This window comes from Vigna radiata, chromosome 7, assembly GCF_000741045.1.
Source record: "Vigna radiata var. radiata cultivar VC1973A chromosome 7, Vradiata_ver6, whole genome shotgun sequence".
Classification (NCBI taxonomy): domain Eukaryota; kingdom Viridiplantae; phylum Streptophyta; class Magnoliopsida; order Fabales; family Fabaceae; genus Vigna; species Vigna radiata.
In genome coordinates, this window is record NC_028357.1 from 3979739 (window position 1) to 3994177 (window position 14439).

General features: G+C 31.2%; 2 protein-coding genes across 5 annotated transcripts; both read left to right on the forward strand.

Annotated features, from left to right (window-relative positions):
• Window positions 1-1300: 1300 nt before the first annotated feature.
• Window positions 1301-9615, forward strand: LOC106769181 (transcription factor GTE1). Of its 4 annotated transcripts, XM_022782878.1 has the most exons (9): window positions 1301-1525; window positions 2756-2983; window positions 3929-4006; window positions 4265-4489; window positions 5836-5922; window positions 8174-8272; window positions 8379-8437; window positions 8620-8770; window positions 8903-9615. In XM_022782878.1, exons 1-9 carry the CDS (start codon window positions 1430-1432, stop codon window positions 9089-9091), a joined length of 1212 nt encoding a protein of 403 aa, XP_022638599.1. In that variant the 5' UTR covers window positions 1301-1429; the 3' UTR covers window positions 9092-9615. The 4 variants fall into 4 exon arrangements, with proteins under 4 accessions (XP_022638599.1, XP_022638600.1, XP_022638601.1 ...); XM_022782879.1 differs by lacking the exon at window positions 5836-5922 and having other exon boundaries at window positions 2756-3029; window positions 3921-4006; XM_022782880.1 differs by lacking the exon at window positions 5836-5922 and having other exon boundaries at window positions 1303-1525.
• Window positions 9616-11914: 2299 nt separating this feature from the next.
• On the forward strand, window positions 11915-13863 carry LOC106767628. Its single transcript, XM_014652556.2, has 4 exons — window positions 11915-12351; window positions 12937-13366; window positions 13472-13549; window positions 13654-13863. The coding sequence occupies exons 1-4, from the start codon at window positions 12077-12079 to the stop codon at window positions 13705-13707; spliced, it is 837 nt and encodes a 278-aa protein (XP_014508042.1). The 5' UTR covers window positions 11915-12076; the 3' UTR covers window positions 13708-13863.
• The last annotated feature ends 576 nt before the right edge of the window (window positions 13864-14439 follow it).

Sequence of the window (14439 nt, forward strand, 5' to 3'; positions counted from 1 at the left end):
AGTCCTTCCACTACAAGGTCGCCCCAGTTTCACCGTCGCTCTGTGTCCCTCCCTAATAATCAACATGGTTTTCTCTTTCTCCTTCCCACACACATTTCTTTCCTTTATCCTACAAGCACAATTCATTTTCTCCAATATTCCATGCCAAATCTTTCGTGCTTTTGTATTCAAATTACGGAAGTCCTTATCATTTTAACATTCATTCTTGTTCTTGAAAATGAAATTGAATGAGACGCTTTTAACAAAGTCTAATTTTGGAGACGTTAATTCATTTTTGAGTGATGAGGTTTTAACAGGTCGCCATGGTTGTTGGCCGTAGGAAGAAGACAGAGGCCTCGGTCCTTGGTAGGAGCTAGCAAACGTTAGAATTAGAATGAAACATTTCTTCGTAGAAGATTAAAATGAACCAAAGTTAAAAAAAAGAGATTAAAACTAAAATCACGATAGTTAAAAAACTAAAAACATATATTTAATCCGTATTTTTTATACGATATTATTTTACTTCAAACAAAAAGCAAGTCTCGACCATTTATACAAGGATAGAAGAAGTAAATAAACATAAATTAATATACTATACTACTAAAATACTATTGGTTGAATTTCAATAATATATATATATATATATATATATATATATATAATAAAACGAAAATAATAATATTTAAACTTGTGAATAATTTTAATCAAAATAATATTTTCAAACTCATATAGGGATTTAATAAAAAAAATATCTTATAGTGACAAAATAATATATTATCATGAATTACATTTTCAAATGAAGCTATTATAGTAATTTAAGTATTTTTGCTAAATTAAAATTTAATTACAGAAAATACATCATTAACACAATTTAATTTGGAAATAGTTTAATTTTGCTAAGATATTTTAAAACTTAAATTGATATTATATTTATATATTTCTTATTTTTTTTAAATATGACCCTTGTATTTGATTTTTAAATGGTAGTGGATACATCCATAAATCTAACCGTTTATATTTTTATTATTGTTTTGCAATATGATTAGATATATTAGGCTACATTTTAATTTTAATGAAATTACATAATAGTTTTTCTTCTTATAAATTATACAGAAATCATATTAATGTATTTTTTAAATAATATTAACAAAATTTATTTAAACATAATAAATACATCTAAGCTGAAATTATTTATATTCTTGTTTTGAGTAAAAGAAGTTGCTTTTACAATTAATAATAAATAAGTAAAACTTAATTTATGAGAGGAAAATAATAAATAAGTACAATTAATAAAAAATAATACTAAAATAATTGAAGAAAACAGTAGAAGAAGAAGAAGCAGAGAAGGGCACCAAAATTAGAGGGAGAAGTTTGTCATGAAGCATAACCAGACGACAGAAATAGGCACGCAAATCTAGTTTAGCACCAACTTTGTCCTCAAACGTTGTTTATGATGGACGCCGATCCTCTGTCTCAGCCTGAACCTCGTGATTATTTGGAACCTTTCAGGGTTTCAGTTCATCAAATTCTTAACAGAGTCAACCAGGTACTCAATTCCTTCTTCTTATTTTTTCTTTTTGTTTTGGGCATTTTTCCTTTTCTCATTAGGACTCTGTGAATTAGTTCACCCTAGAAACTTCACTGCAAATGAAATATATCAAACCGTTGTCTTTTGTCTTATTAATTGCGATTTATGATCAGGGTTTTAGTTCAAGGGGGTAGGACTGAAGAGCATGTGAACAACAAGTAGAGAAAATTTTAATTAACGCACGCCTAAAATTTATGCATTTTTTTTTCCATATAACTAATGCAGTGTACGTAAACTAATTGTTTCATAGAGTGAAGTTAATCAGGACAGATTTTAGAGTGAGACCTGTACTTGATGTGGATACTCTGTATGTGACAGAACAAAACAAAGAAGAGACATGTTTTCATGGCCTTGTGGTAGAAGACAATAATAAGGATAAATGAAATAAATTTTTCCATTAGTAAATTTTGTTTTTCGTCAGCTAAATTAACTTATGCAAAATCTTTCTCATATTAGCTTTTTCAAAAGCAGACTTTAAGTTATGTATGAACTAGTTTTTAACTTAATAAGAGATTTTATTTTATTTTTTTGACTTAGAAGTGTTTATGGAAAGTATACTCAATCAGAGCCTAAGCTCACAATGTGCAACCAAAAGCAAAACAACCTGCGAATTGAATTTGTTTCTTCTTCATGATTAAGGGGCGGGGGGTTAAATAGATATATTCTCCTTTTGGGGTATCCCCAACACTGCTGTCATGAAGAATTTTCTTTTTTCCCTTTTGTTATGATTTTAATGTGATTTTTATTAAATTAAGTTTCAAATGACTATTATGTAGCCTTTTAATAGCTAGTGGCTGTGGCCTTCATTTGATGAGATTTTAATTTTTGGGCCTGACTTAGTAATGAGACCACAACTAGTGAACCTAATTTGAATTAGGACTTTGTTTTGATCAGTTATACAGTTATTCATAGATCATTGTTTGATACCCTAGACTCTATGCTTTGTTCTTTCTGCCATTTTTACTAATCTTAACCATAAATTTATAAAGAAGTTGGCTTTCATACTTCCATTACTATCCAGCTGATATGTAAGTGAAGGAATATGTATAATTTTTATATCAATGTTTGATGGTCTAAAGACTCTAAACTGTTTAATATAAAGGTTTGGTGCTAAGTTCAAATTTACTGTCTTGGAGTTGTGGGCTTAATGTTAGTTTTTTTCTTTTAGTTAAAAAAATAATCTTACAGTGCCTTGTACAGCTTGAGAAGCAAGTGACTGAGGTTGAACAGTTCTATGAATCCACCGATAACATTCAAGGTAATAATTCTAAAGGTGGCTCACTTGTAAAAGAGAAGGGCAGGGAGAAGCATCCTACTGGCACCAAAAAGCCTATGCAAGATGCATCACATACTGAAGCTGCCGCTGCAAAGAGAATGCAAGAGCTTATGCGCCAGTTTTCCACAATATTGCGTCAGGCAAGCGCAAAAAATTTGCAGCATTTTTGTAGTAATCTTTACGAATGTAGTTTTTCCCAAGTCTCCTTATAGCTGGATTTCCTTTTATAGTTAATGTTATAAAATGTTTTATCCATTTGCGTTGATGTTATGCCAAAAGGTAATTTTTAGCTTACCTTTCAAATGAAATGTACTGAACATTTTCAATATTGCTAAAGTCGAACCTTGTACCTATGTGGGAATTCGATCCTATTTTTAATGTCAACCACCTAGCTCTTTCTATTACACTTGAAAACTAAACCAAGTATTTGACAGAACATTATGGTGCCATTCAATTCATGTATCTGATACTGTCTAGTAAGAAAATATATGGTTGCTTTGAGTGAGTGGCTAAGGGGCATTGCCCTTGTTTTTACCTTCTTCAATTACTTCTTATTGTTTACATTTTGATTAACTATTTATAGTTATACTTGTTGGTTGGATGGGGCTTGTATTGAACTTTATACTGGTGGCCTATATTAAATTTTACTTCACCCATATGCACTTGTCATGGTGCTTGCTGATATATCCTGTATAGCATCCATAACTGAGTCTAATCCTGAATATTTGACTGATTAATTCTAATTAGGATTTCCTCCGTTACACTATGTCCACAATCTTGTTTTCTTTCCTCCCATTTCATGGTCACACTTTCTCTTAGAAAACAATGCCTAATTCATTGCTTAGAAATCTCCAATTTTCAATTTATAGTTAAAAGATAGTGTCTAGTCTGTACTCAATTTTATTTTATTTATTGTGAATACATTGCTAAAAGGCTGTTTGTTTGGATTTAATTTACTATTACAAGCTTTAGAAATGGCATGTTGATTGATGGTCAAAATGAATTCCGCCTTTTCTGTTGAATATATATTAACCCTTCCAAGTTCCTTTGAAAACAAAATAATGATACATTTTGTAGTTTTGCAGATAACTCAGCATAAATGGGCTTGGCCATTCTTGGATCCTGTTGATGTAGAAGGTCTCAGGCTTCATGACTATTATGAGGTAAGGCCTTTTCTCTGTTTTAAAGTTTTTCTCTCTGTTTACCCTATAGTTATATTTTATCTTTTGCCCCACCTATAAGCAAATATGCATGAAAAATATTTTTTTCTGAAAAAACGTTTAAATATTGATTTGGTCTCTCTCCAGCAAGTGGTGACGCTGGTTTCACTAATTGGCCATATATCTTTTATAATAATAATATTTTTGCTCCTTGTCTTTGATTATTTTTCTAAAACGAGTTAGCTTAATTTTCTTCCCTAGGTGATTGATAAGCCCATGGATTTCAGTACAATCAAAAGTAAAATGGAAGCAAAGGAAGGCCAAGGATATAATAATGTCCGGGAGATATACGCAGATGTAAGGTTGATATTCAAGAATGCAATGAAATACAACAATGAAAAACATGATGTCCATGTTATGGCAAAGACCTTACTAGAAAAATTTGAGGAAAAATGGTTGCAACTCTTACCTAAAGTTGCTGAAGAGGTACCAATCTAGTTCCTTAATTTTTGAAATGAAGCTTTCTAATCACAAATCTTGGAGAACCATTCTGCAGAAGCTAGTAGTTGTAGTTGGAGAGGACAGGGCCTTATAAATCCCACACTAAAATTCCATACTTTGAATGTGAGACTCAGGTTTATAGCCTCGACACCCACATGAGCTGGTTATGCACTAGCCCTTTGAATAGTTCTGGACAAACCCTATAAGTAGTCCTTTTTCCCCCAAGAACTTTTGATTAGAACTGACTGCCTCATTGTATAATACAAGGATAAAACATGAGGCTAGGTAGATGTTAATGCTTACACAATGTTATGGGGTAGGTTGTTGGTGCAATGTTGCTTAGGAAATTTTATTTCGTCTACATTCTCTTTGGGTTATTTGTATATTTCTTTTGGACGCACACGATTTCCTTCCTCTTTAATATAATAAATAAATGTCTACTTCATCTTCCTTTTTTTCTTTGTGATACTTTGATATCATGCTCGTACACATCTATGAAATGCTCAAACATAAATAATAGTATTAAATGAGCTTATGAAAATTGTTAGTATTAAGTGACAACTTTGCGAACTTGCAATGCTTTTAATAGACTTGCTATATCATCCTACGAAGCAGTATCATTAACGGTATTTCTCAACATTTCAATATTGTCCTAGGATAATAAGCTCTTTCACACTGTGTGCATCTTTTTCATAATCTTTAGCACTAAATCTGCTTATGTGACCCCACCATTTTCTTCATGCCGGTTTTGGGTTATGTTAACATAACCTTGAGTCAAATTTTTGGAAGTTATGATTTTTATATAACTTTGCCATTTTTTTCATATGGTCCTAGATCATGTTCTTCACATAACCTTTTATCTACTCCTAGGAAGTAGAACATTACGTTCTTCACATGTGTGATCTTCACAACCATTTGTTGAGTCCTAAGAACTTATGTTCTTCGCATAACTTGTTACGTTCCTCATTTGGTCAGTTGGAAGTTCTTAACATATCCGCCAGATAATCTTGTATTTGTAAAGTACTATAACTTCATTGGAAGGTCTTTCTGCTAATGTAGGTTCTTTTAAACTTTGGATAAAGAAAAGGTATAAGAGAAGTAGTAGAGAAGGCAACGTGACTCGGTTTTTTGCTTCTGCAGAAGCATATTTTATTTAATCTAATATGACATTTAAATACATTCAAACAACAGAAAAGAAGGATTATGCTCCATGGTTTTAGGAACTGTTATTGACAATGGGAAAATAAAATCAGAAGCTAACTTAAAATAAAAAACTAACTCACTGACAGCAGAATAACTAATTTGATTTATTCAAACTAATACTTTGACAGAATCTCAGAGGCGCATTCTCAACCCTCTTCCTTACTTTGGAGTCTGCAAACTCCCAGCATCTTCCTCAAAAATTCAAAACTTGCAGGGTGAAAAAATCTTTGTAAACATATCAGCAACTTGATCTTCAGTTTTACATTAAGTCAGACTTGCATCTCCAATTTCTTACACTTCTCTTAAGTAAAATAGCTTGACACTAATGTGCTTTGCCTTCCCATGAAACACAAGATTGTGGGAGATTGAAACAGTTGTTTGATTATTGACAAAAACTTGTGTGCTTTGCTCATGCTTCAGTTCCAAATCTGCTAGAATATTTCTTAACCAAATAGCTTGATTTAAAGTTAGAATTGCTGCTAGAAATTCAGCTTCTTCTGTGGTTTGAGATATAACCTTTTGCTTCTTTGAACAGCAAGAAAAAGATACCTGAACCGGTCTGAAACAATACTCTAAAGCACTCTTCATATCATCGAAGCTACCTGCCCAGTCACTTTCAGAAAAGCCAAATAATTTAAATTCTTGTACCATGTAGTATTTGACTCCATAATTGACAGTTTCATTGATTTATCTTTCTACTCTCTTTGCAGCCTTCAAGTGCAGTTCACTAGCACAGGGCATGTGTCTTCATCTCAAGCTAACAGGAAATAAGATGTCAGGCATTTGTAGATGTAAGACACATTAGGCGCCCAATCAAGCTTCTAAAATGAGTTTCATCAGCTTTCTTGGTTCCATCCTCCTTGCAAAAGGAACTGAACAATAGAAAATTTTATAACAAACTGAATTGTATACATTCTTTATTCACTACTCAAATAAGAAGTTTACAAGAGTAATTATAGGTAACTGTTTGCAATAAAAGGTAAGTTGTTAGTAGTAACTAACAGCTTTAGCAGAGTACATACAAATTTTTCTTACAAAATATGACTAAATATACACTCTAACACCCCCGCCTCAAACCCAAGGAGAAAATGTTTCAAAAGAAAAACTCTCCAACAAAAGATATAGTTGTTAGTAATTGCTAAAAACTCTAAAGAGTACATACAAAACATAACTAGGTATACACTCTAACACTCCTTGGCAAACTTCTGCTTTTGATTCATTGAAGTGTTGATCGATCCACACTCATGCAAATCTTTTAGAATCTCATTTGCATATTTTTCTTTTTCTTTTTTGACAAAACAAAGATCTAGGTCTTTTGAGTGATCTCCATGTCCAAAAATAAGTCATAAGACCAAGATCAGTCGTCTGAAAGATGGATGTCATTTCTTGCTTAAAATCTTCAATTAGTGCTAGGTTGTTTCCTGTCATCCAAGTTAGTCAAAATCAATATCTTACTCAAGATTGGAAAGAGAAGTATGGATAGTAAATCAGGAGACTGTAACATAGATCATAATAAGACCCTACAAATTTTCTTGGGCTGGTTGTCATGTATGGAAGCAGGTGTAGAGGAAGGTGATTGCAAAGGGGCTTGAAGTGGAGTATTGTTTCCTCACTATTTTGTTTCCTGTCATATCTCGTTTTGCTAGTGTTAATGTTTTGAATCTCTAAGGATTGGCATAAAAAATTGGGGCATCTGAAATTAATTGTTTTCGTCTCACATTAATCTGGTTTGTTGGGAAATAACAATATCGGTATTGGTGCATATGTTTCTTGTTCTGTTTGCAAATTGACTAAAAGTAAAACACTTCCTTTTCCATCTAGTGCTCATCGTGTTCATGTTGTTTTGAAATGATTCATAGTGATGTTTAGGTATGAATCCTGTGGCTTCTTAGCTGATTATAGGTATTTTGTTACATTTATTAGTGAATTTAAGAGATTCGTTGAATTTGTTAGTGAATTAAAGAAATTCGTTGAATTTGTTAGTGAATTAAAGAACATAGTTGAATTTGTTAGTGTATTAAAGAAATTTGTTACATTTATTAGTGAATACAGTTGTTTTATTTGAATATATTTTCTTTGATCCAAATTTGGAAGCCTTGGCTCATTAGTGGGTGGTTGCTCTTCTTTCATCGATCAAGTTACACTCCTCCAATAGATTTTTACTTTCTCCTCAAAGTTATTGATCATTTAAGATGTTTCTGAGATTTCTATAGGGATGACAACTTCAATACCTTAGGTCATATGAAAAGGTGACTCTCCTAGAGCTGAATGGGGCATTTGTTTTCGTTGTCTGTATATTTTTAAGGAAGGTCCTGTGTTGTCCTTTGTCTATATGTCTTCTATCTAAATGGAATTCTTTAATAGAAAAGTGAAATTCTTACAATTTTAGAGGTTACAGTTGTTACAGATGTGACTTTGGTTCTCCACTTCTATGTAATATTACTTTTCTATATTTGCGAATGGTAGGAAAAGAGACAATTAGAGGAAGAAGCACAGGCACAGTTAGACATTCAGCTTGCTCAGGAGACAACATATGCCAATAAAGCTAAGGATATAAGCACTGAGGTTGGTTATTGTTTGCTAATGTTTTGTTTTTCCGAGCATATCATTAATTTGATGCCACATAGGAGTACATCAGATATTTTATGTTATCAACAACATATTATTTCAGCTTTATGAGGTCGATATGCAGTTGAAGAGTCTCAAAGAAATGGTGATTCAAAAGTGCAGGTTTGTTTAAAAGTCATTTATCATATTTGGTCCAATATATTGCATTTCAGTCTGGAGCTCCAAATGCTTGTTTTATGATAGTATGTAGTTTTTTTTTTTTTTTCTGGTCATATTCCTATGATGTTGAAGCGTATTTTGGATTTTGCATTTTGCTTTCTTTACCGATGTTGATGACACTGCAGGAAACTGTCTACTCAAGAGAAGAAAATGCTTGGTGTAACTTTAGGCAAATTGTCTTTAGAAAACCTGTATAGGGCATTGGATGTGGTTGCTGAGACTAACCCAATCTTCCAACCTACGGGTGATGAGGTGGACCTTGACTTAGATGCTCAGGTCAATACTATTATTCGTTGCTAGTTGACAATGTCAATTTTCCTCTATTTTAAATATTTTCTATCCTATCCAATTTAATTTAGTTACTTTGTTAGCATTTTTCTAGTTACACATGTTTTCATCATTACACAGAGCGACTACACTCTATGGAGGTTAAAAGCTTTTGTAAAAGATGCACTAGAAGAGCAAGAAAAGGTCGATGAGGGTGCAGCTGTTAACCCTAATGATAACCCTGATGACAAGAGAAACAAGAAGAGAAGAGACTCTGGTGATTCTTCAGGCAAGACAAACCCAAAAAGGAAGAAGCTATCTGCATTGTGATTCATTTTAGTGATACATATAAGGCATTTATCTATTGTGGTGGAGATAAAGTAGCTGAAGCAAATGACCTCAACGATGCAATAGGAAAATTTTGTAAATCCTTCTTTAGTTATTTACTGCTATGCACATGAAAATAAAATTTACAAGTGTGCTTTGTAGGATAAATCTGCTTTTTGAAGCAGATAAAACTTTTACAACTCTGAGAACAGATTAGAGTAAGTCTACCATCGGTCCTGGTTAACATTATCTTGCTGTTCTGAGGATAATCTCAAGTTTCAGAAAATAATTAAGGCATCTATGCATGTGAATGTGCTGAAGACAATCAACAACTGGTCTGACCTGTTTAATTATGTCCAGAAGCATAGGAATGGATGGAGCAGCTTTGACAAAATCAAGTTCATTTTTTAAATTTTTGGCTGCATGTTAATATTTGTTAGTATTGTTATGGGATGTAAAATAGGTATACATGTGACTGATGGTTGTCAGAATATAAACTTGTCTAATTATAATTACATTCATTCTAATGCGGCAACATTTCTTTCGAGTTAATTCATATGATTTTATCAGGCTTGAAGTGCATCAGCATATTGAGGAATTAAGTTTTTTAATCTCGCTAGATCATCCAAAAGGAAAAGCACACACACAAAATTAACTTGATATATATTTTTATCTATTCTTACATTTTTTATTTAACAAAATATAACATTTATTATTTATAATATTTACTCTTAACAACAAAGATGTGTACTTGTTAAAAATCTCTAAAATATGTCTACAAGTTATGGATAAATTATTGCTTCTAAACCTATTTGAAAGATCCAACCCAACTGAAAAAGAGTTTGTAGTTGTTTGTAAATTTCTATTGAATGATTTTTCTTCAAAAGTCTCCTAATATTTGAAATTCACATTATTTAATATTAAATTATAATCACCCTTTCAAATTTTTATGATGATTTTAAAATCAGATATTATTATTCTTGTACAATTCTTCCAGTAGTGATACAATGTATTTTCAAATAGAGAATTTTATTTGAACTAGATGACACAATTATTCAATTCATTTCTTGTTTTGAATGTGCAACAGTTATATGACAGAATTTTAAATTATTTTTATCTGTACCTTTTTTTTTTTACCATTAAAAACTAAATAAAAATTATTGTGACATATTTTTAAATATAGGAGATAAAAAGTAAATATTTTATAAACGAAAGGACTAACATAATTTTTTTCTTCGTCACTGTCGTCATATGAACATACTCTGTTTTAGAATTCATTTTTTGTGTTATATTTTAATTTTAATTGGATTTTTTTATGCTTTACTAAATACACATAATTTTATTATGTAATAAAAATATAAATTGATAATTTTATAAAAATATAAATTGGTAAGAAGTGCACATTAGAAACATTGATTCATTTAGAAGTAGACATAGATATCCTATCAAAACTTTTTACTTTTCCATTCAATTTTCTTAAAAATCATACTTACAAAAGTACCATTTTTTAAGTATTTTTTAAAATTATATTATTTTAGAGTATTATAAAACGTATTATATATTTTATTATTTATAAATTCATTTGAACTTTATTATATGAATTGAATTAAAAAGTGGGTGAACTGAATTAATTAATTAGGAGAACTTAATATAAGAACAATAAACTTACCCTACTCTACTTGGTCATCAGTCAAAGAGTCTAGGACTGGTATTTACTCTATCTTCCTATTTAAAAGAACACAATTAATGTGGTCATTCATTCCTCCATGTAAATCAACCTACTTAATTAAACAAATAAATATCTTGAACATTTAAATTATTTTAATATTATTTAATAATATTATAATTTTTACTATTAATAAAAATATGAAAATTTTATATGATTAAAAATAATAATAAATTAATAACAATAATGATTATTATTGGTAGGTAATATAACAGCCTACCTATAACTTACTTCAACATTATTACTACTTTTAATTCACAAGTTAAGTCAATTATTTCATATCTAAAAAACTCTATATTTTTTTAATTTAAATTTAAATTTATAGTGAACCCAATCACCTGATCAAACTTATTCAACCCTCCCACTTATTCTAAAAGTCCCTTTTTGGTCTCTTTAAAGACTAAGAACTATAACTTGACAACAACAAAAATTAGAAGGATTAAAATCTAAATTATAAATTTATAAAGACATGTTAGTCTTATAAGTTTTTTTTTTTCTTTTAACAAATTTTGTGTATTATATATCTTAAAAGATGAAATTCTTACCTTATATATGTTTCGAATATTTATTTATATATTAACATATTTTGTATACTCTTAAAGTAAATAATAAGACATATAATACACATAGGTCATATTTTACTAATTTTTTTTATTAATAATTTAAATAAATATGTTGACACATAATAAACTGTTATGTTTTTAAAGGCATTTTTATGCTGCAAACACACTTCTTTTTTCAATCAGTCTCTTAAATCTTCTAATATTCACATCACATTTAAACTTCTTTTCCTTTCTCTTCCTTTTCATGCTGTCAAATGCAGCTAGATACATGAACTCCAATGCAATAATATTTTCTATCACATTTTCTTTTTCTCCTATTTCTTAATCATTTTTCATGAAAAATAAATAAATAAAATCCATTAATTGTTAAGTTACATCTAAATGAAGATCTTGAATGTGTGACTAAATTATTGATTAAGTAAAGATGATGTTATTCTTATACAGATTTTTACTTTTTATTCTTTGAAATGTTTCTCTCAAAGGGATGGAAATAGAAGAAAAGGGAACATGGTGGGTATCACATGCAAGAATAATAATAATAATAATAATACAAATGGAAAGTTGAAATAGCAATAGCAACAGAAGCAGCAGCATCTTGTGCATCTTCTTGGTGAGGTGGTTTTGAAAACAAAGGTTTCAGATTCATATAATCATCTTCTGGTCATAGATATATATATATAACAGAAGAACAAGACCAACATGTCCCATTTTGATTCTGTTCAGACAACAGCAGAGAGCAGTCACAGCATGAGCACGAGCACTAGTCCAAGTGGTGGTGATGTGCTTCTGAAATGGGGTCACAGAAAGAGATCAAGGCTCTCCAGGGCTGCCATTGAAGACTCATCATCTTCTGTTCACACCAACATCAGAAGAATCTCTCACTCTCTTCCTCCCAACTTCTCCATGCCGCCGCCGCCACCACCACTTGTTTCTTCTACTGCTTCCAGCGGCAGAGCTAGAAAGCACAGCCCTAGGTATCATCACTCTCATTCTATATTTACATTCTTAAATAGGTTCAACATATTACCTTCTGTCATAATTAATCATGTCTTGTAAAACCACACATTTCTTTCTGCCTACTTATCTATCTATCTATCTTTCTTAGTATCACTGTTTTTTTTTTGTTTTGATTCAATGGCATTTGAGTTTGGATCAAACTTGTCTGATCTCAACCTTGGTGAAAGTGCCAAAATGGACTATTTCCCTCTCCCCATTTTGTCATTCCGAAAATGACCTAATTCTTTGAAACTTTCTTGGACTGTACTTTGTTTCCCTTTTATCTTGTACTGACATTGAACATTCATATCTAAGCAAAATTCCTGCTTTTTTTTTATGTCATTCCTCTTCTTATTAACACAACACCTTGCTTCTACTGTTTTCCAAAGAAGGTGACTTTCTTAAAACAGTGTTCAACTTCAACCAATTTGTTTTGGTTTCTGAATCTACATTACAGTGGATCTAAACTTGTTGAAGAACTTGATTACTTCTGCTGCTTCAATTTCAAACTAGATAGTCAAGTAAAAAAGAGTTTTTTTTTTTTTTTTTCTGTCTGGAGACAGGAATTTGGAAGATCCCTCTTTGGGTGGAAGTGAGTCACCTTCAAGAAACAGTCAGGGGAGTAACCCAGTTGTCTCTAGATCTGCAGCACCAAAAGTATGTTCTTCTGGCATGGAAAGAAGTAGCAGAAGGGTAGGTTCTTCTGGATCGGTAAAGTTCCAAAAGCCAAGTGCATTTTCTGAGAGAATGAATAATAGTCAAGGAGATTCAGCCTCAGTGCAATCTGAACAGGAAGGTGTAGTTGCCACTACTCCTGCTTCCTCATCCCTTGCTGCCAATGGAAACAAGGTCACTGTTGAGGTGATTCAGTGGCCAAGGATATACATAGCTCTCTCAAGAAAGGAGAAAGAAGATGACTTTCTTGCTATGAAGGGGACAAAAATCCCTCAAAGACCAAAGAAGAGAGCAAAGAATGTTGACAGGATTCTGCAGGTATACCAAGAAACACTTGTAATTTGAAAAAAACTGAAACAAAATATATATACATAATTGGTTTCTTTTTCCTTACTTGAGAACAAATGAAAAATTGGTTTACAGTGTTGTTTCCCTGGGATGTGGCTATCAGAACTGACAAAGAGCAGATATGAGGTTAGGGAGAAGAAGTCCATAAAGAAGGTATCCAACAATTTTGTTTTAGTTTATGAAATTTCAACCATAAGAATCAAAAATATGATCTTATCATGTTGGATATATCTGATCTTATCATGTTGGATGTGCAGCAAAAACGCAGAGGCTTGAAAGGAATGGAAAATTTGGACAGTGACTCGGATTAGCAGATAGCGGATGATGAGATTGCAGAGTGAAAGTTCATAATTTTGTTTTTTTTTTTTTTCTGAATGACCATTTTTATTTTTGAATATGTAAATTAGTGACAATCATGGAAGGTAAATTTTGATTTAGTTTATGTAATAAATGCGACAATTACGTTATATTCTTTAATTTTGAGACTATTTTATTTTTTATCAAATTAACATATTAAGAAACTGTTTTGATCATTTGATATATTATTATTTTGATGGGATAGTATTTTCGTAAAAGACAATAGATATGAAAAAACGTTTTTGCTAAATATTATTTTGTTGTATTGAGGAACATATGTTTGAATCAAAAAATTTAAAAGTTAACCTGGTGCCATGGTAAAGGGTATTTGAGTATTTTTGTTGTATTGTGAGGTGCATGAAGAAATTTGATGGGGGATATGAGGAAATTGACAATTTCTGAGTGTGAAAAATATATTATTAAAGTCCATTTCAAAATGAATGAAAGGTGGTTCAAGAAATTTACAAAAGCAAGGAAGATATAATGGGCATATTGCTTCCTTCACCAACATGTTTTCTTCCTCCACCCCCATTATGTACCCTTATTGAAAGATGATCTTGAGAGTGGGATGCATGACCCATAAATAAATAAATTTTAATTTCGTGTCAAAACTTAAATACTAAAAACATATTTAATTATTTTTTAAAATATATTCTAAATTATGTAATCTAAAAATGTTTTAAATT

Excerpts from the sequence above, each read along its gene's own strand:
- LOC106769181 (XM_022782878.1), top strand. The coding sequence starts at position 1,430 with ATGATGGACGCCGATCCTCTGTCTCAGCCTGAACCTCGTGATTATTTG. Across the intron at positions 4,007-4,264 it reads GGCTTCATGACTATTATGAG|GTGATTGATAAGCCCATGGA; the intron begins GTAAGGCCTTTT and ends TTTCTTCCCTAG. Across the intron at positions 8,438-8,619 it reads ATGGTGATTCAAAAGTGCAG|GAAACTGTCTACTCAAGAGA; the intron begins GTTTGTTTAAAA and ends ATGACACTGCAG.
- LOC106767628 (XM_014652556.2), top strand. The coding sequence starts at position 12,077 with ATGTCCCATTTTGATTCTGTTCAGACAACAGCAGAGAGCAGTCACAGC. Across the intron at positions 12,352-12,936 it reads GCTAGAAAGCACAGCCCTAG|GAATTTGGAAGATCCCTCTT; the intron begins GTATCATCACTC and ends GTCTGGAGACAG. Across the intron at positions 13,367-13,471 it reads ATGTTGACAGGATTCTGCAG|TGTTGTTTCCCTGGGATGTG; the intron begins GTATACCAAGAA and ends ATTGGTTTACAG.